The sequence below is a fragment of the Polypterus senegalus genome, chromosome 2 (genome assembly GCF_016835505.1).
Source record: "Polypterus senegalus isolate Bchr_013 chromosome 2, ASM1683550v1, whole genome shotgun sequence".
Classification (NCBI taxonomy): domain Eukaryota; kingdom Metazoa; phylum Chordata; class Cladistia; order Polypteriformes; family Polypteridae; genus Polypterus; species Polypterus senegalus.
The window spans coordinates 165,612,419-165,639,293 of NC_053155.1; the positions used below are offsets into that span (position 1 = coordinate 165,612,419).

General features: G+C 36.9%; 1 protein-coding gene across 1 annotated transcript in view; it reads left to right on the top strand.

Annotated features, from left to right (window-relative positions):
• Positions 1-26,875, top strand: part of synj1 (synaptojanin 1) — a 488,307-nt gene that overhangs the window by 288,953 nt on the left and 172,479 nt on the right. Inside the window, exon 18 of the mRNA XM_039746285.1 lies at positions 22,765-22,921. Coding sequence (XP_039602219.1) covers positions 22,765-22,921 — 157 coding nt within the window. The remainder of the gene's footprint in view (positions 1-22,764; positions 22,922-26,875) is intronic.

Genomic DNA, 26,875 nt, shown 5'->3' on the forward strand with positions numbered 1-26,875 from the left:
TTCATTAAAACAACTAAGTTGTCATGGTCATGAAAAGAACTTTACAAACAAATTCATGCTCATCTTGTGTGAAAACTTTACCCATCACCAGTGAGTTTCTCAGTGTTTTACTCTTCTAGTATGCTGAGAAACATATGAGTAACAGTAATGTTACCACTTCTGACATCTTTATTACTTGGGTAAATCCTTAGTCCATCAATTTCAGAAGAAGTCTGCAATGTACTGTCCTTGCTTCTAACTTCTATATAGGTCTTTCTTCAGAAAAAGTCTAGGAGATAATAGAATTTTTTTCAAACAAAAGTAGGTGATTTGGGATAAACACCTTCAAGTTGTTTAGATCATTGGACAGTATACTGTAGTTATAAGTTGAAAGTTTAGTATGAATTCATCTTCACAAATAGTCTGAAAACCTGGACTGCTTAGTAGCCAGAAAGATAAAGATGACACCATATTTCCTTATAGTAGTTCTACCATGCCTGAATTTCAAATTGACTAAAATAGTTCCCATTAATTCTGGTAAATAGTGGTTCATCTATAAGGGCTTCTTTTCTTCAGTAGGTTTACCATTAGTTAGTGACCAGTTATACCATGTAAACACCACCAGCAGGATGTACACTTGGACAGGACACTAATTATTAAAATACTTTTTACACAATTGAAGCAGTGCGTGTTTGTCTCAACCATGATCTATTTGTTTATTAGCATTATTCATTATTTGGCTGGTGCCTTTATACCATCAGTTACATTGTCTATTAGGCTTTTTCTCTGAATTTACTGTCTTAGTCTTTATTTATGTGGTTTGTATAATACTCTTTACTGTATACCCTGCCATTCTTTCTTAAATTCTGTGAAGTGCCTTGAGCATGGGAAAGACCCTATATAAAGAAAATGTATTATTATTTTGTCCAAGGAGACTTAAAACATTTGACATACAAATGGTTACATTTTTTTTCTTTTGTAGTTCCAATTAGAGTACATGCAGGTGAAGTGAATCGTTTATGGTCATAGAGTGTCAGCAGTAGGATTTGAACGCTGAACTTAAGGTTTTGAGGTACACAGCTTTAACCATAACACCATATTGCCTGGGTCTTTTGCAGTATTAACTTCAACTTAGAATGATCTTTTGCCATGATAGCAGAATGTTGCACATTCTCTGTCAAGGCTGCTCCACTGATCTTTCTACCAACATGAAGAATTCCATCTTGAAGTATTGCAGTATGTTTGTATATGTTACTGCTCTTTGTGAGATAGAGATTTAATCTTGAAACTTTTTTTTCTGGTAATTACACATTTCCAGCACATCCTGCATAAGCTCATTATACAATTCCTCTTCTTGAGTGTAATTTTATAAATCAACCTCCTTTTGGTAAAGCTGGCATTCTTTTTGAACTTCATCCATGTAAATCAGTGCTATATTTTCACTTAGCTCCTTTAACGTCTTGGATAACCTAAGCAATATATTTTTTTTTCTGAGGAATTAGTTATGTGACTGTACCATAGCCTAATTTGCTAGCATCAGAGAAATCATGCAGCTGAGTAAAAACAGGATCTCCAGAGCATCTTTGCTAGAAATAGATCTGCACAATTAGTTGCATATATAATTGTCTATTAGTCGCGATTATGATAAGAGGTGCAGTGACATACTATCATAAAAAGTGCCAAATACTGCTGTCTGTTTAGTACTCGTGCACTGTTAGAGAGTGACGTCTCCCAATTGCAAAGTACTTTAAACAGCAAATTATACTTGTAACCAGTCTGAAACATTTCCTAAGTGTGAGCACATTGATGAATCAAAGGAACTCGCATCATCTGACAAAATATAGGCAACTGTGAGAATACATTTGTAGGAGTTTCATCTGTAAGAGAAGTATAGGTAATACATAACCTACACCACCTTACACTTTATATATGTTTTAGTACCAAAATGAAGAGAACTATACCATAATTTCACATTATTTTGTCTTCAGTAATAATAATATTAATTAAAAATGCATACTGAGCAGGCTGTTGCAGCACTATACTCAAAAATTTATACAGCCATCTATAATTCAACCACATAATACAGGTGCTGGTCATAAAATTAGAATATCATGACAAAGTTGAATTTTTTCAGTAATTCCATTCAAAAAGTGAAACTTGTATATTAGATTCATTCATTACACACAGACTGATGTATTTCAAATGTTTATTTCTTTTAATTTTGATGATTATAACTGACAACTAATGAAAGTCCCAAATTCAGTATCTCAGAAAATTAGAATATCAATTAAGACCAATGCAAAAAAAGGATTTTTAGAAATGTTGGCCAACTGAAAGGTATGAGCATGTACAACACTCAATATTTAGTTGGGGCTCCTTTGGCCTGGATTACTGTAGCAATGCGGTGTGTCATGGAGTCGATCAGTCTGTGGCACTGCTCAGGTGTTATGAGAGCCCATGTTGCTCTGATAGTGGCCTTCAGCTCTTCTGAATTGTTGGGTCTGGCATATTGCATCTTCCTCTTCACAATACCCCATAGATTTTCTATGGGGTTAAGGTCAGGTGAGTTTGCTGGCCAATCAAGAACAGGGATACCATGGTCCTTAAACCAGGTACTGGTAGCTTTGGCAGTGGGTGCAGGTCAGCAGCAGGAAGCATGAAGTGCTCTAAAACTTCCTGATAGACGGCTGCGTTGACCTTGGAATTCAGAAAACACAATGGACCAACACCAGCAGATGACATGGCACCCCAAACCATCACGGCCGGGGGAACTTTACACTGGTCCTCAAGCAACGTGGATTCTGTGCCTCTCCTCTCTTCCTTCAGACTCTAGGACCTTGATTTCCAAAGGAAATGCAAAATTTACTTTCATCAGAGAACATAACTTTGGACCACTCAGCAGCAGTCCAGTCCTTTTTGTCTTTAGCCCAGGCGAGACGCTTCTGACGCTGTCTCTTGTTTAAGAGTGGCTTGACACAAGAAATGCGACAGCTGAAACCCATGTCTTGCATGCGTCTGTGCGTGGGGGTTCTTGAAGCACTGACTCCAGCTGCAGTCCACTCTTTGTGAATCTCCCCCACAGTTTTGAATGGGTTTTGTTTCACAATCCTCTCCAGGGTGCAGTTATCCCTATTGCTTGTACACTTTTTTCTACCACATCTTGTCCTTCCCTTCGCCTCTCTATTAATGTGCTTGGACACAGAGCTCTGTAAACAGCCAGCCTCTTTAGCAATGACCTTTTGTGTCTTGCCCTCCTTGAGCAAGGTGTCAGTGGTCGTCTTTTGGACAACTGTCAAGTCAGCAGTCTTTCCCATGATTGTGTAGCCTACAGAACTAGACTGAGAGACCATTTAAAGGCTTTTGCAGGTGTTTTGAGTTAATTAGCTGATTAGAGTGTGGCACCAGGTGTCTTCAGTATTGAAACTTTTCACAATATTCTATTTTTCCGAGATACTGAATTTGGGTCTTTCATTAGTTGTCAGTTATAATCATCAAAATTAAAAGAAATAAACATTTGAAATACATCAGTCCATGTGTATTGAATGACTCTAATATACAAGTTTCACTTTTTGAATGGAATTACTGAAATTAATCAACTTTGTCATGATATTCTAATTTTATGATCAGCACCTGTATGTATGTGAATAAAATCTAAGCAAGGAGCTTCAATACCCAGTAATGTTTACATCCACAATGCAGACAACTATTACCTATTTACACTATAGTGCATGTATGAGTGCAATAGGACATCGAAAGCAAAATCAGGTAAAAATAGTCATTGTATTTTATTTAACTGACAATTCTGATTAAAAATGAGCAAAGAAGATTTTAAAAAATTATCCAACTACCAGGGTAAGACACATACCAACCCCTCCTGAAATTTTTCCAAAGTTGCATTGCTTTTGAATTGTTTGACAGAAATTTTGAAGGATCTGGAACAAATGGCATTTTGCACAGCTGAATTGTGGTTGACTTGAACTATATAAACGTGCCTGAACATGAAGTGTCATTGTAATATATTGATGAGGAATTTAAACTGAAAAGCAGATGCTTGCATTGCAAATTCCTCAAGAATGAAGGTGCAGCTGTTCAAGGCCTGAGAGTTGCATCATCCGTCCGAGGCTTGCAGGAGAAGCTGCAGGTTTGCAAGATTACAGATAATGAGGCAAACATAGGAATACCATTTCTATCAAAAACTGATCCCAACACCATTGCTTTGGTCATAAACTACACCTGGCAGTTAGTTAATATTTTGTGGTATTTTATAATAAACACTTTTAACATGGGAGATTTACAGTTGCATCAAAACCATATCTTATTTATGATACTGTGTAAATACTGCGTAAGCATATGGTAAATTTGAGAAGTATTTAGGCAGTGATGTTCTTTTCTTGGTTTGATGGTTCTGTATTCTAGCACATGATATAAAAAAAAAGTCAACCGCTGCAGCATGTAACAGTGTGTTAATCTTACATTACTGTCATTTAAATGTACCTAATCTACCTTGATTTCAAAAACACATGCAACTTTATTTTGTAATACAGCAAATTTCCAATTTAACATTTCCATATTGAAACTTTTCCCACATTTAACATTTTTGAAAGGGGAGTGGTGATGATGACAGATTTTCCAAATGTAATATTTGATTATGTTTATGTTACAGTTCAGTTTTATTTAATAATGTTTGATGTTATTTGAATATTTACAGTATTTACTATAAAAACAGTGACAGATATTTTTTAACAAGTGTGCTGTACCTTTATTTTAAAAAACAGAAAAGAAACACTTTTATTTTTATCTAGTAAACTTTTAATGTTTTAAGTAATTCAGCATTTAACAATTTTACATTAACAATTTTTAAGCAGTTCCCTGATAAATGAAGGTTCAATTGTATTTTATGCAGTTGCATTACAAAATATGTATATCATTATAGTGTTTCTAATCAAAATTAGTTATCATAATTATAATATCAATGGCAATAGTCATCAATTATTAATTATGACTGTTGTTCAAATCATGAGCTTCTAGTTGCAACATTTAAAATAAAACTGAAGAACAACCGGAAAACAAAGACACAGAGGTCTGATCTTGATAAGATTCTTTATGCTGCAGAGGTAAAGAACAGATTTAATGGGTTAAAACTAGAAGATAGAGTGACAGAAGAACTTTGGACAAGGTTAGTAACATTATACCTTAAAACTATCCTAAACAGAAATATGATCAATTAAGCCAAGTAGCTGTCTGCAGAGGCCATAGATGTTTCAATGAAGGTTCAATTGTATTTTATGCAGTTGCATTACAAAATATGTATATCATTATAGTGTTTCTAATCAAAATTAGTTATCATAATTATAATATCAATGGCAATAGTCATCAATTATTAATTTTGTTGTAACCATGCAACTCTACCTTGAAACATCACTAGAATCTCAATTGACTAACCAGATATAGATTTTGCATCCATCAGGACCATTACTGAGCAAGTTGTTATGCTAAAGTGTCATTGCAACTTCTACAAAATGGTCCTTGCAAGCTAAATCAGTGGCTCACATACTGAGCTCAGCATGAGCTGTAAACCTTTTTAGCTGAGGTATTTGGATTAGTTATCAACTCTATACTTAAAGCAGCCAGACTGGATACACCACTATATCCCTAATGCTGTTTCAGTGCGAAGTAAATCCTGATTGAAGTCAAGGTGTTTTATTTCTTTTGCCCTTTCATTTTCAGGGATGTTTTTCAACACAACTTGGCTTCTGTTAATCCATCTTGATTATTTAATGTCTTCTTGTCAAGCAGATTCAACTAATTTCATGCATTTGTCAACATAAAAATTGTGCAAAACTGTGTCTTCTAGTAAAGCATCAAGCAAGTGCCTGTTGTCCTCTGCACGTCATCTGAAAACATAGCAAACACAGTATGCCTCTAAAAAAGTGTCCTTGCATCCTAAGTTCTTCTAAAGCCCAGTCAACAACCATAAGAATATGAGTAAATAAGCATTTTCCTAAAAGAATGTTAATCTGGTGGAACATGACTTCCACATGAGCCATCAATGCCACACGTTCAGGACCCTTGTAAGGACTCCAGTTAGTGTGCCTTTAAGGTCTGGTTCTTGAAGAAGTTGCTCATTTACTATGGTCCCTTGGTAAGAAGCTCCATGATTAAATACCACACAAATCGTTTTCTTTCATGATACAGAATTACTCTGCCTTACAGAGTGCACCATGTACCTACGGTGCGAATAACACCTGAAGATGAGTCCCGCTGGTCTAAAAATGTCCGATATATCATTGCATGAGAACAGAGAACAAGTACAAGTAATGATAGGATTAATGATGTGGTTGTACTAAAACCGAAAAGGACGTCTAGCTGCTGATGTGACTGGAGGTGAAAGTAAAGTCTGACATTGAAAAGAAAAATACACCATTGGAACTTGGAAAAATTGACTCAACTTTAGTAATTAGTGAAATAAAATGGAATGGAATGAGCCATTTCACATCAGGCAATCATCAGATCTGCTACAGTAGACCAAATAGATTGGCCTTAATTGTCAGTAAAGGGCTATCAAAAGCAGTCTTTGGATACATCCCCAAAAATGATAGAATAATTTTAATATGACTGTTGTTCAAATCATGAGCTTCTAGTTGCAACATTTAAAATAAAACTGAAGAACAACCGGAAAACAAAGACACAGAGGTCTGATCTTGATAAGATTCTTTATGCTGCAGAGGTAAAGAACAGATTTAATGGGTTAAAACTAGAAGATAGAGTGACAGAAGAACTTTGGACAAGGTTAGTAACATTATACCTTAAAACTATCCCAAACAGAAATATGATCAATTAAGCCAAGTAGCTGTCTGCAGAGGCCATAGATGTTTCTGAGAAAACAAGAGAAGAGACAATCAAGGGAGATCGTAATACATACAATGCATCCGGAAAGTATTCACAGCGCATCACTTTTTTCACATTTTGTTATGTCACAGCCTTATTTCAAAATGGATTAAATTCATTTTTTTCCTCAGAATTCTACACACAACACCCCATAATGACAACATGAAAAAAGTTTACTTGAGATTTTTGCAAATTTATTAAAAATACAAAAACTGAGAAATCACATGTACATAAGTATTCACAGCCTTTGCTCAATACTTTGTCAATGCACCTTTGGCAGCAATTACAGCCTCAAGTCTTTTTGAATATGATACCACATGCTTGGCACACCTATCCTTGGCCAGTTTCACCCATTCCTCTTTGCAGCACCTCTCAAGCTCCATCAGGTTGGATGGAAAGCGTCGGTGCATGGCCATTTTAAGATCTCTCCAGAGATGTTCAATCGGATTCAAGTCTGGGCTCTGGCTGGGCCACTCAAGGACATTCACAGAGTTGTCCTGAAGCCACTCCTTTGATAACTTGGCTGTGTGCTTAGGGTCGTTGTCCTGCTGAAAGATGAACCGTCGCCCCAGTATGAGGTCAAGAGCGCTCTGGAGCAGGTTTTCATCCAGGATGTCTCTGTACATTGCTGCAGTCATCTTTCCCTTTATCCTGACTAGTCTCCCAGTTCCTGCCATTGAAAAACATCCTCACAGCATAATGCTGCCACCACCATGCTTCACTGTAGGGATGGTATTGGCCTGGTGATGAGCGGTGCCTGGTTTTCTCCAAACGTGACGCCCGACATTCACACCAAAGAGTTCAATCTTTGTCTCATCAGACCAGAGAATTTTGTTTCTCATGGTCTGAGAGTCCTTCAGGTGCCTTTTGGCAAACTCCAGGCGGGCTGCCATGTACCTTTTACTAAGGAGTGGCTTCCGTCTGGCCACTCTACCATACAGGCCTGATTGGTGGATTGCTGCATAGATAGTTGTCCTTCTGAAAGGTTCTCCTCTCTCCACAGAGGACCTCTGGAGCTCTGACAGAGTGACCATCGGGTTCTTGGTCACCTCCCTGACTAAGGCCCTTCTCCCCCGATCGCTCAGTTTAGATGGCCGGCCAGCTCTAGAAAGAGTCCTGGTGGTTTCGAACTTCTTCCGCTTACGGATGATGGAGGCCACTGTGCTCATTGAGACCTTCAAAGCAGCAGAATTTTTTCTGTAACCTTCTCCAGATTTGTGCCTCGAGACAATCCTGTCTCGGGGGTCTACAGACAGTTCCTTTGACTTCATGCTGGGTTTGTGCTCTGACATGAACTGCCTTTCCAAATCATACCCAATCAACTGAATTTACCACAGGTGGACTCCAATTAAGCTCCAGGATGATCAGGGGAAACAGGATGCACGTGAGCTCAATTTTGAGCTTCATGGCAAAGGCTGTGAATACTTCTGTACATGTGCTTTCTCGGTTTTTTTATTTTTAAGAAATTTGCAAAAACCTCAAGTAAACTTTTTTCACGTTGTCATTATGGGATGTTGTGTGTAGAATTCTGAGGAAAAAAATGAATTTAATCCATTTTGGAATATGGCTGTGGCATAACAAAATGTGGAAAAAGTGATGCACTGTGAATACTTTCCGGATGCACTGTACGTCCAACTAAATTTACTGTTTCAGAAAATGACAGTGCTAAGAAATTAAAGTGGCTAATGGGACAAACACAAGGCCTTTTCAAGATGATCAGAATCAAAGTACTGTAGATCTCGTTATATAAGCCGAGAATTTCGTCCTAGATTTTTGGCTTGGAGTTTGGGGGTCGGTTTATACAACAATTATCGTTTCAGATTCAAGATTTCCAGCGCTATGCCGGTTTTGCCGATGAATACGGAAGTAAATAGTGACGAAACCACAGGGCCATCTTTCAGATGAAGAAGTAACTTTGCATGCTGGTACTTTAAATAAAGAATTTATTCAAAAAAGTGTTTTAGTTGTTGATTTTATTAATAAAATTTATAATAAATTATCGGGAAGTTTAAAATAAAATTTTTTGTTTTGATTTACGACCAACATCTTGCGTTACGAAACGGATGCGGAAACGTGTATCCGCTTGCGCTATTGTAAACAAACAACCGAGAGTGTTAGTAGCATCAGTCGGAGCCCAGATACATGTGTTTGTGGATGTAATTTCGGTCATTGCAGTGATTTACCTATATATATAATTCATTAAGATCATGCAAGCAAGACACATAATTGCTAAGGAAGGAAGAGAAGGTAAAGAAAGCGATCACAATAGAAACGAAGATGGACATTGTGTGGAAATATCTCCTCCTCCTCCCTTCCTTCAGCCCAAAGATGTCAAATTAAATGGTGAGTACAGTATGAAATTGTTTCGAGAATAGAATGCCTTTTATTGTCACTATACACATCTACAATGAGATTAAAAGCAGCTCCTTCAGTGCAGAAAAAAGTTCTGTATAGGGCTTGTATGGTTGTTTTTTTAGCCTTAGCATAACGCCGGATCTGCAGCCCCGCTTCTGCTTTCCTTCTCTCCTCCGTCTGTGTCGTCTCCTAGACCCGACAACAATCCATGGAGAGCCCGCTGGTCTCGCCATGTTGTCTGGGATGTTGTGTGTGTGATGAAAAACACTCGAAACAGATGTCTGGCTCTGGACACCGATGTCTATAAGGTTCTGACGGGTGTAGCGGATGTTCGCCGAACCGATCGTGCACAAACAAGGACAAAAAAAAAAAAGTACGAAAACAACAAAAAAGTGCACTGAAAAGGAGAGCCCTGAGCCGCTGCGACCATGCGCACCGCCATGCTCCTAGCTTAATCGAAGTAGGCTAGGCACTTTTTATAACTTTTTGGTTAGTACATTAGAAAAATTATTGGTGTTTTGGTAAATTATGCACATTATACAACCCTTTTTTATTATGAAAAGGTTAAGTAAGTGTTGCATTGGGAGGTTCGGAACGCATTATGGGTTAGCCTGCGAGCAATTAAGTTAAGTAAGTCAAGGGTCCACTGTATTGCGTATTTAAGTTAATCATGTTCATGTTGAAATTACGGTACAGTTTAACTCCTTTCACATGACTGTGTCTGCCATAAGAAACTGGCGCATCCTTAAAGAAATGGGGAGACAAGATTGTTTAATTTATCTCATGAGGAAACTATACACAGACTAAGAAGCAACTGTTAGAAATAAACATGGAACAGCAAACTAGTTCAAGATAGGTAAAGCAGTGCAATAAGGCTATTTAGTGCCCTATGTATTTAATTCAACAATTTATCATTTGAAATGCTGATTTAGGGGACTCTGATGCTAGAATCAAAATTGGTGGAAGAAAAAAAACAACTTTAGATATATAGATGACACTATTCTAATCGCTGAAAACAAAGGGGTTTGGCCACATAATGAGAAGACAGGAATCCGTGGAGCAGAATCTCATGTTGGAGAAAGTTGATGGCCGAAGGAGGAAAAGACAACGGAGACTAAAACGGATCAGTAGTATTACTATGACCACGAACATGACCTTGAAGGAACTCAGAGAAGCAGTTTCAGGTAGAAATGCTTGGCATGCTAAAGTCCATCAGGTGATAAAAGATTCAGACTTGACTAAACTATTAAACAAAAATAGACAAAAACACGGTAGTGTTCATTTATGAGCTGGGCTGACTGAAACACTCTATCCATTAATAGAAGATCTGCTTTTGACTTCTTGACTATCTTCAGGAAAGTCATATCTGAATTGCTGACTCCACAGTTCCTCAAATGTGATCAGAGATATTTGGTTTGACAGTACCTGAGTTGGACCATGTTTCATTCCATTGCAGCTGCCCCTTCTCAGTGGTCAATTCACTGTCCACCCTAGCACAGTCATTGCCACATAAAGCCATTTCTCTACACTGCAGATTACCTCTTACCTCTATTTCCACATAGGATCTGCACTCTTCTCAGGTGAGGCTACCTGACTATGTCAGCCTGCTGTCTGATGTTCTCTTTGCTCTGTGGAAAACCTCAGTGAGTCTATTTAATTTGTTACCATCCAGGCTGCTCACCTTTAGGTCTGCTACAACACTACTCAGAGTAAGCTTTTGCTGACCCATTGTATTCAAGAGAATATTAATGTTTTGCCCACAAAGATTTATTCATATTCATTTGCTCATTCATAAGCTCATTCATACAAAAAAGCATTATCACCTGGATCTAGAAATAAGCACTGTTTTTCCATTCTTTGCCTTTACTTAAATTGGAACAAAGGCAAAATGCTGTCAGTGTCTCTAAGCCCAGTATTGGCACATTCTTCATCACAAGTCCATTGAGCACAGTCAGCTTAGAGTCTCCAAAGGAAACTTTCTTATTTTTTTATATGCAACATAATTTCTCCTTTCATGATTTACTCTTATGTCCTGGTTTCATGCAACTGAAACACAGGTCTTTCCTTCTGAGGCTACACAGTAGTTTTAACAATATTTACAAAATTATCTGTCTACACTGAAATGTCTGAAAACACGTGGGCATGCAGTTTTGATTTTAGTTTCATCAACTAGAAAAGCTTGGTTCTTACCTCTGCACCAGCCAAGCAGACATGTTGGCTTTGCGTCAATTGATATTTGGACTTGGGTCTTTACTCATTGACAGCAACATGTAAATTGAACGATTTCTTTTTCTTTACTTATATTCTTGAGTAAAGTACACTTGTTATACCTTTTGTGAAAGTGTGTGTTTGATATTTGGACAAAAGCCTTCACACATTATACAAGTCACATCATTATTACTATAACATGGAAAAATTTTCTATTTTAGTTATGTGTTCAGCGTTTCTTGCCTCACATTTCCTATCATGCAAAATTTATCCAGATCGTTGCAGTTACAGAACACATATGAAATGTATGTACAGTAATCCCTCGCTATATCGCGCTTCGACTTTCGCGGCTTCACTCTATCACGGATTTTATATGTAAGCATATCTAAATATATAATGCAGATTTTTCGCGGGTTCTGCGGACAATAGGTCTTTTTACTTCCTGTATATGCTTCCGCAGTTGGGTTGCCCAGTTGATTTCATACAAGGGACGCTATTGGCGGATGGCTGAGAAGCTAACCAATCAGAGCACGCAGTTTTAAGTTCCTGTGTGCTGAATGGCACAGCGAAGGAGCGTTGAATTCGATTCCGCGGCGTTAACTAAGAACTCCTTTGTTGTGCAGTAAAACTAAACTCATCTTTATCGGTTAAGTCATCGTGTCATTGTTGGTGAGTAACCATAATTTTCTACTTACAGTACTTAGTACATGTACGTGCGTTTAGTGTGTCTGTACACACATTTACTGTATACAATTTTTCTTGCATTGTATGTATTTATTGCTGGTGGCCTGTCTATCGTAATGGCTGTAACATATGTAATATCGGAGACACACGATATCTTTAAAATAATATTTAGGTTTTACTGTATGTAAACAGTGTGTTTACATACATAATTTCAATGAATCTTACCTAATATGTAAGAGAATACAAAGGGTTTATGCTGTATAATTGTGCGGGGAATATTTATAAACAGTGTGGGAGAGTTTTTAAGGGCTTAAAATATATAAAAATAACCATACAAACATATGGTTTCTACTTTGCGGATTTTCACCTATCACGGGGGGTCTGGAATGCGACCCCCGTGATCAAGGAGGGATTACTGTATTCCAAGCAACAATACAATATTTACCCTATACAATTCTAGGCATCTCACACCCAGATGAAGAAACTTCAGCTGTTAGAACTTCAGCTGCGTCGCTGTGGGATGGGATAGCAGGTTGCTTGCTGTTTGTGCTGATCGACACATTTGCAAAATAAAAATGCTGATGAAGAGGTGTGAAGGAATTTAAGGCGGCCCAGCATTACAAGTTTTTCACACGCTTAAAGGATTCTAGTGTTAACTGATGAAAAGATATTGTTGTTTTACATTTATGGTAATTACTTTTTCCTTTGATTCTGATGTTTTTGAACAAATGTGTATCCTTGTGGAGTTTGCATGTTCTCCCCATGTCTGCGTGGGTTTCCTCCTCCAGGCGCTCCGGTTTCCTCCCACAATCCAAAGACATGCAGGTTAGGTGGATTGGCGATTCTAAATTGGCCCTAGTGTGTGCTTGGTGTGTTTGTGTGTGTCCTGTGGTGGGCTGGAACCCTGCCCAGGATTGGTTCCTGCCTTGTGCCCTGTGTTGGCTGGGATTGGCTCTAGCAGACCCCCGTGACCCAGTGTTTGGATTCAGCGGGTTGGAAAATGGATGGATGTGTATCCTTGTATGTAATCACTATTTAGTGAGTAGTATATTGTTGCATTTTGCCTTGTGGTTTGAACTATTATTTTGTATTTCTGAGGTGGCAATGATAGATTGCCATCTAGCTCTGCGAAGAGAATTACTTGTTTTCTGTTTTTGTATTGTATTTACCCTGTTTTTTTGACACCCATTGTATGCCTAATCTACCTGGAAGGGGTCTCTCTCTGAATTGCCTTTCCCAAGATGTCTTCCATTTCTTTCCTGCAAGGATTTTTTGGGGAGTTTTTTTTTTTTTCTTGTCTTCTTAGAGATTTAATGCTGGAGGACTATCAAAACGCATGGCCTGTTAAAGCCAATTGAGGTATTCCTTGTGTGATTTTTGGGGTATACAAGAAATACACTGTTGTTGTTGTAGTGTTCTGTTAGCTTTCATTGAATTGGTGACTCCAAGTTTGAATGCATGTGCATTTAACCGTGAGAGTATCCTGACAATAACTGGTGCCAGCCTTTCAACAAATGATGCTGAGGATAAGATGTTTTCCAAACAGATTGCAGTCAAGGAGTCCAGGAATGGATTGGATGGATGGATTTATATTACATTGTTTTGATGTGTACAGTAGTGCACCTAAAATGTATTGTCCTTTGTGTGTGTATACGTAATTTAAATAGGATGCTATTGCACACTAGTTTGTTGCAACAGCACTTTCAGTCCCAGATCCAATGATATTCAGATGGTTTTCACCTATACATAGTCATATTTTGCCTTCAGTGTTTGATAGCACTGTACTTAGCCTTTGACAGTTTTTTTTTATTAAGCCTTTAATGTCTGTTTTCATATTTTTTAAAACGATCACAGATGCTAACATAACCTTAAATTAGAAAAAGAAAAAAAAACACTGATGTGGCAGTATTCTATGATTCAATAACAGGGTCTTAATGGGTGGTATGGTGGTAGCAGTGATGCCAAAAGATTAAAGCAGTGTTCTGATTTTTTAGGTATTTTTTTGCTTTGACATGAAAAAAATGTTTGCATAACTTTCTGGATTCTCTGGCAGAGAAGTGTTTACTGTAAAGTATTATGAAGATATTTTTGTTAATTGTGTACTAACTGTTAGAAAACCATGATGCTGTGCTGAGACGGTGACTTAAAGCAATTATTTATGCAATATCAGACTTGCAGGATGCTCACAAAGTCGACCAAAAGCATACTTATTTTTAAGGTTGTCAGATTTTAAATTCTGAAATGCAGTAGAGTTGTACAGTACATTCAAATTTTGGGCTTTATACATTTTTTTCTCTTTCTAACACCAGATGATCTGATTTTATTAATTCTATGGCTCTGATATCAAGGCACCAAAATCATTCTGCTATACCTGCAGCAGATGTGTCAAATTTCTACTGGATGCAGACCCATTTTACTGATGAAACCCAAGATAGCTCTGCCCCTACACGACAGAAAATGCTTCAAGTTAAGCATATGTTACATTTTCTGTCAAAATATGTAAAAAATACCTAAAAAAGACACAAGATTTCTTTTATATTTCATCATTTTTGCTTCCACCACACATGTTGAAAAACTGTGATTGAATCATAATGCAATTTTAGCTCTCAATTTTTTCCACTTCGAATTGTTTTTTTTGTTCACTGTTTTTTCTTACATGCTTCCCAGTTTGTTTGTACAACCCTTATTTTGTTTGCATGCTGCTCCGTTCCCATTTGTTATTTGTGGTTTGTTTTGCAATTTAAGTATGTTTTTGTGTTTTCCAACTTGTTATTACATTTTGTATTTGCTTTTTTGTTTTCTGATTTTTTTGTCAGTTTTGTGCTTTGTAATTTGTTTTTGCTCACTGCACTTCCAGTCCATCATAAAAGGCTGATCAATACAATACTTTTTGTCCTATCTTGTGCTTACTTGCAAATATTCTACACAACAGACATAAATGACACTGATCAATGCATCTGAATTTGAAGTCCCTAACGCAGCCATTGTCCTTGTGAAGTTTGCATGTTCATCTTCCACAAAGACATGCATAAATACTAAGTGGCTCTCACTTTCTGCACAGTCTTGTCAGGAATGCTTTTTTAATTTTAATTTATTTCCATTCTTTAATTTATTATGGTTTCAACTTAATTGTATTGTGTGGCTTAATATAACGTTTAATATGCTAGCATAAGTGTAGAATGGAGCTTACCATCTGCTTGATGCAAAAGAAATAGGGTTTGCCTTGTGCTGAACTTAAATGGCTCCAAAAGGTGGAAAGGTTGGTTAAAAATATTTCTCGAAAGTATTTATTTTCACAACAGAACCAATAAAGTGCACAAAAAAACAGAAGAAGCAATGGACAACATGGGCTATGATTTGCTGTAATCATGGTGGCTTTGACGGAGCACAAAATAGATTCTCCAAACATAAATAATTAAACAATAGCATCAGCACCAATAATACCACTCTGCTGTTTTAACATTGGGGGCAGAGATGTGGTAAACTAAAATTAAACAATCAACATGGCAACAGGATTGGAACTGCAGGCTTTGAGTGCATTGCTGAAGGCTAATTTAATTTAAGTTATGCAGTGACATTGTACATTGATTGGATTGTAAGATTGCCTTCTTTGCTCTGTTTTGTGAGGATGTGGCATGCAGGAATCGTGGGTGTTAAATGTAAATCATTATACTCCAAATTCATATTTTTTAAATTATATTAGGCTAGTCAGTTTAACTATTTAATGGACCTAAATTAATTTTGAGGTTTATGGGGGCTGCATAGGAAGATTATGATTATATCATTGTGAATTATATATTATGCTTAAATAGAATGGAATAGCTGTGTTAGCAGCACTTTGTTATGCAATTTTTTTTCCTTTCTGTGGTAAGGATTAGATCACTTTAAAATAATTTGAAAAGCATGCAAAGAAAGCATGCTATTACAGTCCATTTGCTGAGTGTTTTCTGAAATTTTCTGCCTTACACTTGTATTTTTCCTAGAGTCTGGCAGAGTGGCTCCTGTCTTGTCTCCAAAAATTTTTACATGCAAATATGGCCGTAAAGCCTGCAGTCTGCACTAATAATTACTTAGAATAATTCCAACAACTTGCCAATGTGAGCTACTAAATTTGCAGATGTCCTCCACTGTAAACCATTTTAATTCAGCATCTAGCTTATTAAGCATCCATTTGTTCATCTTCCAATTGAATAATCCCTGGACAGTCTATACTATTCAATTGGAATTATCCCTGGATTAGTCTATACTGTTCAACATTTGTAGTGATAAGTTTCTCATTGAAAGTTAGTATCTGAGTGAGTCAAATTCATGGTTTTGTTCGCATATAAACTATTATTTGGGCTTCTGCTTTTTATTTATTTATTTTTTTAAATTAAAATTGGCCAGTGTAAATCTGATCTGCCTGTTGTGTGCGCAGCTTTTCCTTCTCTCTCACGTTCATTCTGTCTCCGAAATAAATTGAATGAACTTCAAGTATATGTACACTTTCAAGCCATTTATAGAGATGCATGCATTAAGTCATTTACTATAAGCTGAATGAATGAAATGCTTCATGTGACCATTTGACAATCAATGGATTTGGTGTACCAGTTTGTTTGGGTAAGTCACATTGTGCCTCATTTGCCTTTATATTAATAAACAATGGTGTAAATCAGTGATTGTTAGTGAAGAAGTGTGCACAAATGATATGGAACTTCTGTCTGTCTTTGCCCTGTTTGCCCAGAGAGTTTCCACAAGTTTTAATTATGGTTGTCTGTACTCACCCAAGGATGGTGGCGAGAGAAGCAGTTAGCACCATCCATCCATCCATTATCCAACCCGCTATATCCTAACTACAAGGTCATAGGAATCTGCTGGAGCCAATCCCAGCCAACACAGGGTGCAAGGCAGAAAACAAACCCCGGGCAGGGCGCCTGCCCACCACAGAGCTAACACTCATGACTTATTCCTTATTATAAACCAGTCTTTAAAAGAGAAAAGACAAAAATTAAGCACATAAAACTTTGAAACGAAGGATCTGCTGAGTGCCCATGTGGATAGTTTGAATGCACTGACTTAAATATGTTTCAGGAATCCTGTGCTGACACTGGTGATCTAGCAGATCTTAAAGACTATGTATATAATTCTACATGGATGCCATTTGCTGTTAAAGTAATCAAAGTATATCCTAACAGTAAGCCATGGATTACTAGAGATTTAAGGGAAATGATTAACAGAGCATTTCAACATGGAACATTAGCTGAACAGAGAGAACTACAGGAGAAAGTGAAATATAGCAGAGAAAAGTGAACTGTAAGGACAGAATTGGGAATGAACTGTGGACAGATAACCTGGGTTTATGTGGAACAGTATGAAAAAGAAGACTGGAATTCATACTAAACTGCAATAGTCATGTTCAGTTAACAGGGGTTAAAACTATATATTAGTTGGCTCAAAGGTTAACTGAATTCTGTTTAAAGTTTCAGACAGGAATTTTCTTTGGAAATTGATCAACAATAAAACACTTCAGACTGAAACCAAGAGTCAGCTTATCTTTAATAAAAATGATGTTAAAAGAGTTCTTCAACAAATTAACTTTAAAAGGTTTATACTTAGACAATATAGGTGAATACCTGCTTCAGTCCTGTGCACAGTAACTTCCTCCACATTTCACTTTTTATTTGAGGTACAGTGCATCCGAAAAGTATTCACAGTGCATCATTTTTTCCACATTTTGTTATGTTACAGCCTTATTCCAAAATGGATTAAATTCATTTTTTTCCTCAGAATTCTACACACAACACCCCATAATGACAATGTGAAAAAAGTTTACTTGAGGTTTTTGCAGATTTATTAAAAATAAAAAAATTGAGAAATCACATGTACATAAGTATTCACAGCCTTTGCCATGAAGCTCAAAATTGAGCTCAGGTGCATCCCGTTTCCCCTGATCATCCTTGAGATGTTTCTGCAGCTTAATTGGAGTCCACCTGTGGTAAATTCAGTTGATTGAACATGATTTGGAAAGGCACACACCTGTCTATATAAGGTCCCACAGTTGACAGTTCATGTCAGAGCACAAACCAAGCATCAAGTCAAAGGAATTGTCTGTAGGCCTCCGAGACAGGATTGTCTCAAGGCACAAATCTGGGGAAGGTTACAGAAATATTTCTGCTGCTTTGAAGGTCCCAATGAGCACAGTGACCTCCATCATCCGTAAGTGGAAGAAGTTTGAAACCACCAGGACTCTTTCTAGAGCTGGCCGGCCATCTAAACTGAGCGATCGGGGGAGAAGGGCCTTATTCAGGGAGGTGACGAAGAACCCGATGGTCCCTCTGTCAGAGCTCCAGAAGTCCTCTGTGGAGAGAGGAGAACCTTCCAAAAGGACAACCATCTCTGCAGCAATCCACCAGTCAGGCCTGTATGGTAGAGTGGCCAGACGGAAGCCACTCCCATGTAAAAGGCACATGGCAGCCTGCCTGGAGTTTCGCAAAAGGCACCTGAAGACCATGTGAAACAAAATTCTCTGGTCTGATGAGACAAAGATTGAACTCTTTGGTGTGAATGCCAGGCTTCACGTTTGGAGGAAACCAGGCACCGCTCATCACCAGGCCAATACCATCCCTACAGTGAAGCATGGTGGTGGCAGCATCATGCTGTGGGGATGTTATTCAGCGGCAGGAACTGGGAGACTAGTCAGCATAAAGGGAAAGATGACTGCAGCAATGTACAGAGACATCCTGGATGAAAACCTGCTCCAGAGCGCTCTTGACCTCAGACTATGGCGACGGTTCATCTTTCAGCAGGTCAATGACCCTAAGCACACAGCCAAGATATCAGAGGAGTGGCTGCAGGACAACTTTGTGAATGTCCTTGAGTGGCCTAGCCAGAGCCCAGACTTGAATCCGATTGAACATCTCTGGAGAGATCTTAAAATGGCTGTGCACCGACGCTTCCCATCCAACCTGATGGAGCTTGAAAGGTGCTGCAAAGAGCAATGGGCGAAAATGCCAAAGATAGGTGTGCCAAGCTTGTGGCATCATATTCAAAAAGACTTTGAGGCTGTAATTGCTGCCAAAGGTGCATCGACAAAGTATTGAGCAAAGGCTGTGAATACTTATGTACATGTGATTTCTCAGTTTTTGTTATTTTTAATTAATTTGCAAAAACCTCAAGTAAACTTTTTTCACGTTGTCATTATGGGGTGTTGTGTGTAGAATTCTGAGGAAAAAATGAAAAATTTTGGAATATGGCTGTAACATAACAAAATGTGGAAAAAGTGATGCACTGTGAATACTTTCTGAATGCACTGTATCTCTGGAATTTCAGCAAGTGCCCAAAATGTGGAAAAAGGCAAATGTTATTCCAATCACAAAAACTACACACCAAAAGCATTAAGTGACTTCGGATCAGTGGACACCGACTTCTCATATCATGAAATCATTAGAAGAGTTGATTAAGAGAAAGCTGCTAAAGAAAATGGAGGCCTGTCTGGATTCTTGCCAATTTGCATACAGCGCAAAGAGGGGGCTTGAGTGTGCCACAACAACACTCCTGAATTTACTGTACAAGTACTTGTATGAACCAGACAAAATATACAAGATTGCTGTTTGTAGATTTCTCCTTTTAATACAATCCAGCCCCATATTTTAGTTGACAAACTGATTTATCAATTTTGTTTGGGCATTAACTTGATGGAATGTATACTAGCCTTTTTACTAACAGAACACAGAGACTGAGTGTAAATGGCTGTTTCTCTGATACTCTTAACTTATCTGTTGAATCACCTGTACAATGACATACAATGTGAATAACATCCATGAGAAAAAAAAATATCACCTTAATCATGTCATTTAGTCCACATGTCACTTATCAGATCGTTGGATGATTTTACTGCTAGAAGTTAATGATAATTAAAATATTAATTTAATAAGGCTGCTATGTTCTGTATTTAGATCTTTTTTAAAAAATGGTTTTCTTACACTGTAGTTGATCTCTGTAGAAAACCTTACAGGCAAAACTGAAACTGGCAATTTTTATAATAAACTAGGGGGCTTTGCCCCTTGCTCGCTTCGCTTGCCAACCCCCCCGGCCGCTATGTGCCAGCCACTTCGCATCTCTGCTGCTCGTGTATTTGGATTTCACTTGCACCAAACAAAAAATCTTTTAATTACTGCACATATGCCTCTTAATTGGGAAGAAACACTACATTTTCCTGATAGCAACACAAATTAGACGATCTACAAGTATCCAACTTAAAGTTTAAATCCGAACAATAAATGCGATCTCTTTTCGCTGTTCCATTATTTCAAAGAGTAATAATTTCAGTTTTTTTGCGATCATTACTGCCATTCTTTTGAGACTTTCAAATTTTAGTACTTTCATTATCTCTAACCTGCTCTGCTTGTGTATCGCGCCAACATTTTTGAAATCTTTACGAAATTCTATTTTGTCGTCTACTTTGTCTTTTTTTCCAGCCCCGGGTGTGGTTAAATCTCCTCTCACAAAGTCTCATCTCTCAGGATATGAAAGTATCTCTCTGAAAAAGTTACGTCTCGTCTCAGGATTTTTTTTATTATAATAGAGAGATGTCAATAATTGACTGATAGAATTTCAAACTTAGAACAAATATGACAGAAGAATCCAGTGCCTTTTGGATTTTAATGTATTAAATCATTTTGATTTTTAAACCAAAATCCCAATAAGCAATACGGCAGCCAAAGTAGTTTCAAACCATATTAATTAAGGTCTACTTCGAGGAAACTGAATCCATTCATCAACTGCAAAGTATCTCATATTCCCCTTCTTTTATATTTAAAAAACTTAAATTTGAAAAAAAATGACATAATGACAATGAGTATATGGTAAGCAAGCAATCAAAATCATCTTTGAATTGCAAATGACAATGTAAAAATAGCTGTCATTATAAAGTATAATTTGAGACAGCAAAGACTCCAGTAAAAAATACAATTTTGCAAATCATCTGCATTAGCAAACAAAAGGTTTTTGAATCATGTTGACATTTGGCAAGTACAGTCTATATAGAACCAGTGTAAAGAAGCAAGCTTTTAAAACTTAAGCCACATTTATTATGTTATCTAAAATAGCAAAGTAGAATTTTGATTTATAAGCTGCTGTAAATTTTTTGTGGTAGAGCTTCACATCCTTAAATACATGAGTGTTGAAAAGAGAAAATGTTGTTGTTGCAGGAGTTATTTGGTGATAAGTAAGAACAACTTATATTTTGTCATTTGTTGTTGTTAAATAAACAAATTCAATGCTACCACTACACATGTAACATTTTGTTGCATCTTCCATGTGCAGCAGAAGCCTAAAGTCACAGCAGACAACAGGTGAGATCAGAGCCATCATATCCAATAAACTGGACTATTACACCGTAATATACTGAAATACGTCCACTTACTAATCCAGAGAAAAAAATAAAACTGCATGACCATTGCATTATTTACTAAATACATTATGCTTCCAAATCCTGACCTTCGACCCCCAAAATTTATGTATGTAGTTTAATTTTACTTGACCACTGTGAACACTGAATTTTGAACATAGCCAAATAATCGTACTTTGTAATGACCCCCCATGAAAATGTAACAAAAGGGTCATTGCAAAAGAAATATACTTTTTTAAAAAGCATAAGTATTTAGTTTTAAAAAGTACAATTCTCTACAAAATCTCCTGAAGTACAGTAACAAAAGTAAATGTAATTCATTACTTTCCACCTCTGGGATTATCCATCCATCCATTATCCAGCCCGTTATATCCTAACTACAGGGTCACGGGGGTCTGCTGGAGCCAATCCCAGCCAACACAGGGCGCAAGGTAGGAAACAAACCCTGGGCAGGACGCCAGCCCACTGCAGGGCACACACACACACACCAAGCACACACTAGGTACAATTTAGGATCGCCAATGCACCTAACCTGCATGTCTTTGGACAGTGGGAGGAAACCCATGCAGACACGGAGAGAACATGCAAACTCCACACAGGGAGGACCCGGGAAGCAAACCTGGGTCTCCCAACTGCAAGGCAGCAGTGCTACCCACTGCTCCACTGTTCCGCCTACTCTGGGATTATGTGATGAGTAATGAGATAATTGTACAGCGTTCATCACAATTTGATTCTATTATATCATTTTTTTCCTCATTCTGCTTAAAAACATAAGATTTAACATTTTTTTTTTTGCATCTCTACATTGGGTAAGTAACATATAAATGAAATATCTTTTGGGTGGAGTATTCCTTTAAGAGTAATTTAATTTAAATAAAGTAGGTACACCTAGTTTGTGCTGATTCTTGTTATGCCATTTTTTTTTTTGTTCTATTCTACAGTTGGGACTGTCTTGTTGTATAGCTCTCAAAGTAAGATGGGGGATGAGTGTTTAGTTTCATGCATTCTGTTAATATCATATTATTGTACTTAGTACATTAGTTTCTTTATTGTTGTTTGTAATTGTATTTTATTTATTAAAGCGTTATTATTATTATTAAGTCCTGTGATTTTTCTTCTCAAAATATTTTGTTTCTCTTCGGCAGATATTCAAGATAGTAAAATTAGATTAACAAATTCTTATTAACAACATGTATGAAATATTCTTTTTTTTCATATATATATATATGTGTGTATATATATATATATATATATATATACAGGTTTTCAGAGGATTTATGGAAGGCAAATTAGATTTTCCACCCACATATAAATATGATTTGTTTTCTGATGACTATGACACCAGTGAAAAATGTAGAACTCCAGCATGGACAGACCGAATTCTTTGGAGGAGGAGAAAATGGCCTTTTGAAAAATCTGGTGAGTTTATAAGCAGGACAGTTACCTGTTTATCCCATATAGACTTGTCCTTCATTGTCTAGATCAGAACATACAAACTGTCTTGGGAGTCTCCAAGATGTCTTTTAATGTAGAGTTTTGTGTCATGCTACAAATGTATGTAATTTGCTGTGCAATATTCTAGTCCACTAGAGGTCAGTATTCATGATCTGACTTTAAGCATTCAGAAACAAGTTACAGTTAGGTCCATAACTATTTGGACAGTGACACCATTTTCATGATTTTGGCTCTGTAGCCCAGTAAGTGGATTTTAAATTAAACAATCAAGATGTAATTGACAGGACTTAAAATTCCTTTTTGAAACTGGAAGGGAAAATTTAACACAAGTTGGGGATTTCTGGCTCTGTTGGAGGAAATGGGGGTTGGGGGTCAAAATCCACATTTTAAAAGGCACTTTAATATTTAAATTCAGGCATATTCCCAATAGTTTATATAAGTTTAAGTAAATAAAACTATCATTCAGTTTTTTCAAATAATTTGTAATTTGTGCCGTTTTAACTTTAAATAAATAGTTTTATTTTGCTTGTAGAGATTTTCAATCATATTTCAGGCCAAACTTGCCATGGAAAAATTGCACCAATAGAGTAATAAAAAAACAGTCTTAAGAATGTAGTGTAAAAAAAGGTTAGAAAGTTTTTTTTTATTCTTTTTTCTACATCGATACCATACTGTTTTTCATGTCGGAGTATAATGTGCTCTAGTATATAAATGTTGAGGAGTTATAAAGCTGTAAGTGTTGTAAATGTAGTTAATATAAAGAATTTGAGATATTTATTTCAAATATTGTTAACATGTTTGTAACTTAGATGGCACAGTAGTGCACAATAAATTAGCACTGCCACTTTATAGATCCAGCATACTATGTAAAAATCCAGCAACTGATTGTCTGCATAGAGTTTGCATGTTCTCCATGTATTTCTGTGCTGTTCTTTTAGGTTCTCCAGTTATCCTGCCACATTCTCAAAGCTGTGAATTTCCGTGAATCAATAATTTTTAAGAAGTAAAGTACTGTACATTAAGTCTGCATACGTGGTATAACATGGATAACAACATGCTGCTCAGGATAATGAACTAGAGGAAAATTAAATGAAGTAAAAGTTTTGACAGGTCAGTTAAAGAAAATAAAATGGCTTAGGGAGAAGAAATCAAGAAGTGATTTAATGGTAGCTATTTAAAGCAGATTTGAAAAATATCACAAGACTGTAATGATGGGAATGTTTTGCTCGTTTGTTTTGTTCATCAGACAAGGGCAAGTGTAAAAACGAACAAAGGAAATATATAGAAAATTGCTTCGATGATGTAATTCAGAATAGGTGAAGTGGAGAAATCTCTGCATCCAATCAAAACCCAAAAGTGCAGCGGAACCACATGATTTATCAGGACAACTCTTGAACTTCTATTCCAGACAGTGTTCTCCACTTTTTCATTTGCCTTTTAAGTGACCCTAAAGCTGTGGAATATGCACCTAAACTCTGGATGTAGTCAGTCTTTACCCCATGTACTGTGGTTTGCAAACTAAGAGTATAGCAGTATTATCTTACTTCCATTCCAACATAAACAATATGATGTGTTAATGAAGAGCCTCTTTATGATCCTTTTATTTTGCCCACCAGAAGTTTAAGGGGCATGCTGATGATTATTATCTACATAATCACAATTGGTTTTAAATCAATCAATCAATCAATCAACATTTATTTATATAGCACATATTCATACAAAAAAATGTAGCTCAAAGTGCTTTACAAAATGAATAGAAAAATAGAAGACACAATAAAAAATAAACACAAGTCAACATTAATTAACATAGAATAAGTAAGGTCCGGTGGCCAGGGTGGACAGAAAAAACAAAAAAAAACTCCAAAGCTGGAGAAAAAAAATAAAATCTGTAGGGGTTCCAGACCACGAGACAGCCCAGTCCCCTCTGGGCAATCTACCTAACATAAATCAAACAGTCCTCTTTGTATTTAGGGTTTTCATGGAAGGACCTGATGATGATGGTCACATAGACTTCTGGCTTTCAGTCCATCAAAGTTGGTGCATCATGATGCTTTGAGTAGCGCCACCACCACCACAAAGAAACCGGAAAAAGAAACAGAAGAGAGAGTTGGGGTCAGTACGGATTTTAGAGCCACTATGAATAGTTATTGTGATGAATTGAACATACAGAGTATCAGTATTAAGTTAAAGTGAAGTTATGAGAAGGCCATGTTAAAGTAATGTGTTTTCAGCAGTGTTTTAAAGTGCTCCACTGTATTTGCCTGGCGAATTCCTATTGGCAGGCTATTCCAGATTTTAGGTGCATAACAGCAGAAGGCCGCCTCACCACTTCTTTTAAGTTTAGCTTTTGGAATTATAAGGAGACACTCATTTGAAGATCTAAGGTTACGATTTGGAATATAATGTGTCAGGCATTCCGATATATAAGATGGAGCGCGATTATTTAAGGCTTTATAAACCATAAGCAGTATTTTAAAGTCAATCCTGAATGACACAGGCAACCAGTGTAGTGACATCAAAACTGGAGAAATGTGTTCAGATTTTCTTTTCCCAGTTAGGATTCTAGCAGCTGCATTCTGCACTCGTTGCAAGTGATTGATGTCTTTTTTGGGTAGTCCTGAGAGGAGTGCGTTACAGTAATCTAGTCTACTGAAAACAAAAGCGTGAATTAATTTCTCAGCTTCTTTCAATGATATAAGAGGTCTAACTTTTGCTATGTTTCTTAAGTGGAAAAAATGCTGTCCTAGTGGTCTGATGAATATGCGATTTAAAATTCAGATTACAGTCAACGGTTACCCCTAAGTTTTTTACTTCTGTCTTAACTTTTAATCCTAGTGCATCATGTTTATTTCTGATAACCTCATTGAATCCATTATTGCCAATTACTAAGATTTCAGTTTTCTCTTTATTTAATTTGAGAAAATTACTATTCATCCATTCAGAAATACCAGTAAGACATTGTGTTAGTGTATTGAAAGAGTCGGAGTCATCAGGTTCTATTGATAAGTACAGCTGTGTGTCATCAGCATAGCTGTGGTATCTCACGTTGTAACCTGAGATAATCTGACCTAACGGAAGCATGTAGATTGAGAAGAGCAGGGGACCCAGGATAGAGCCTTGTGCAACACCATATCGGATATCATGTGTCTTTGAGATGTGATTATCACAACTCACAAAGAATTTTCTACCTGCCAGGTAGGATTCAAACCAAAGTTAAAGTATAAGTTCAGTATTTTTCAACTCAAGGGTAATTCTTTACAATCATGATATATATTAATTTTCCACGTAAAATTGCTTTCTAAAATGAAGTGTTATTTTATATGTTTTAAAAGTACATTGTCTGTTCTTGTAGCCTTCAATGGGTCTTAAGGGTATGCAAGTTCATATGTCACTAAAAACCTTAAGAAGATATCCTTTCCATGTTTATGAGGCATCCTTGTGATAACAAAAGGAATCTAGAACTAATTATTTTATCACTGATTCTTTGAACTAATTTTCTTGAGATAAGAATACATTTCCTATTTTCTTGTCTGCTTATAGCCTGTGAGGTGGGTGCAGTAATGTCATCCTCTTTGACATAGGTCTCCTTGTTCTTCTCCGGTACACTGGTCCACAATCACATACAGGTTAGGTTGATTAGAATTGATACAGTGGCCAATGCATGTTTATGTATTTGCACTATGGGGACTAGTGCCCCATCCAAGGATTGTTCCTGCCTTGCGTTGAATGCTTCCTAGGGTATACTCCAGCTTCTCTGCACCCCCTAGCCTGAAGAAATGGCTTAGGAAGATTCAGCTAAGATCATCTGATCATATACTAAGTGCTTACTCAATATTCTTTCATTGAAGTAAGCATTATCATCTAGCAGCAATAGGCAATCTTTGTGACATAAAGAAAGATTCTTGACATCATTCAATA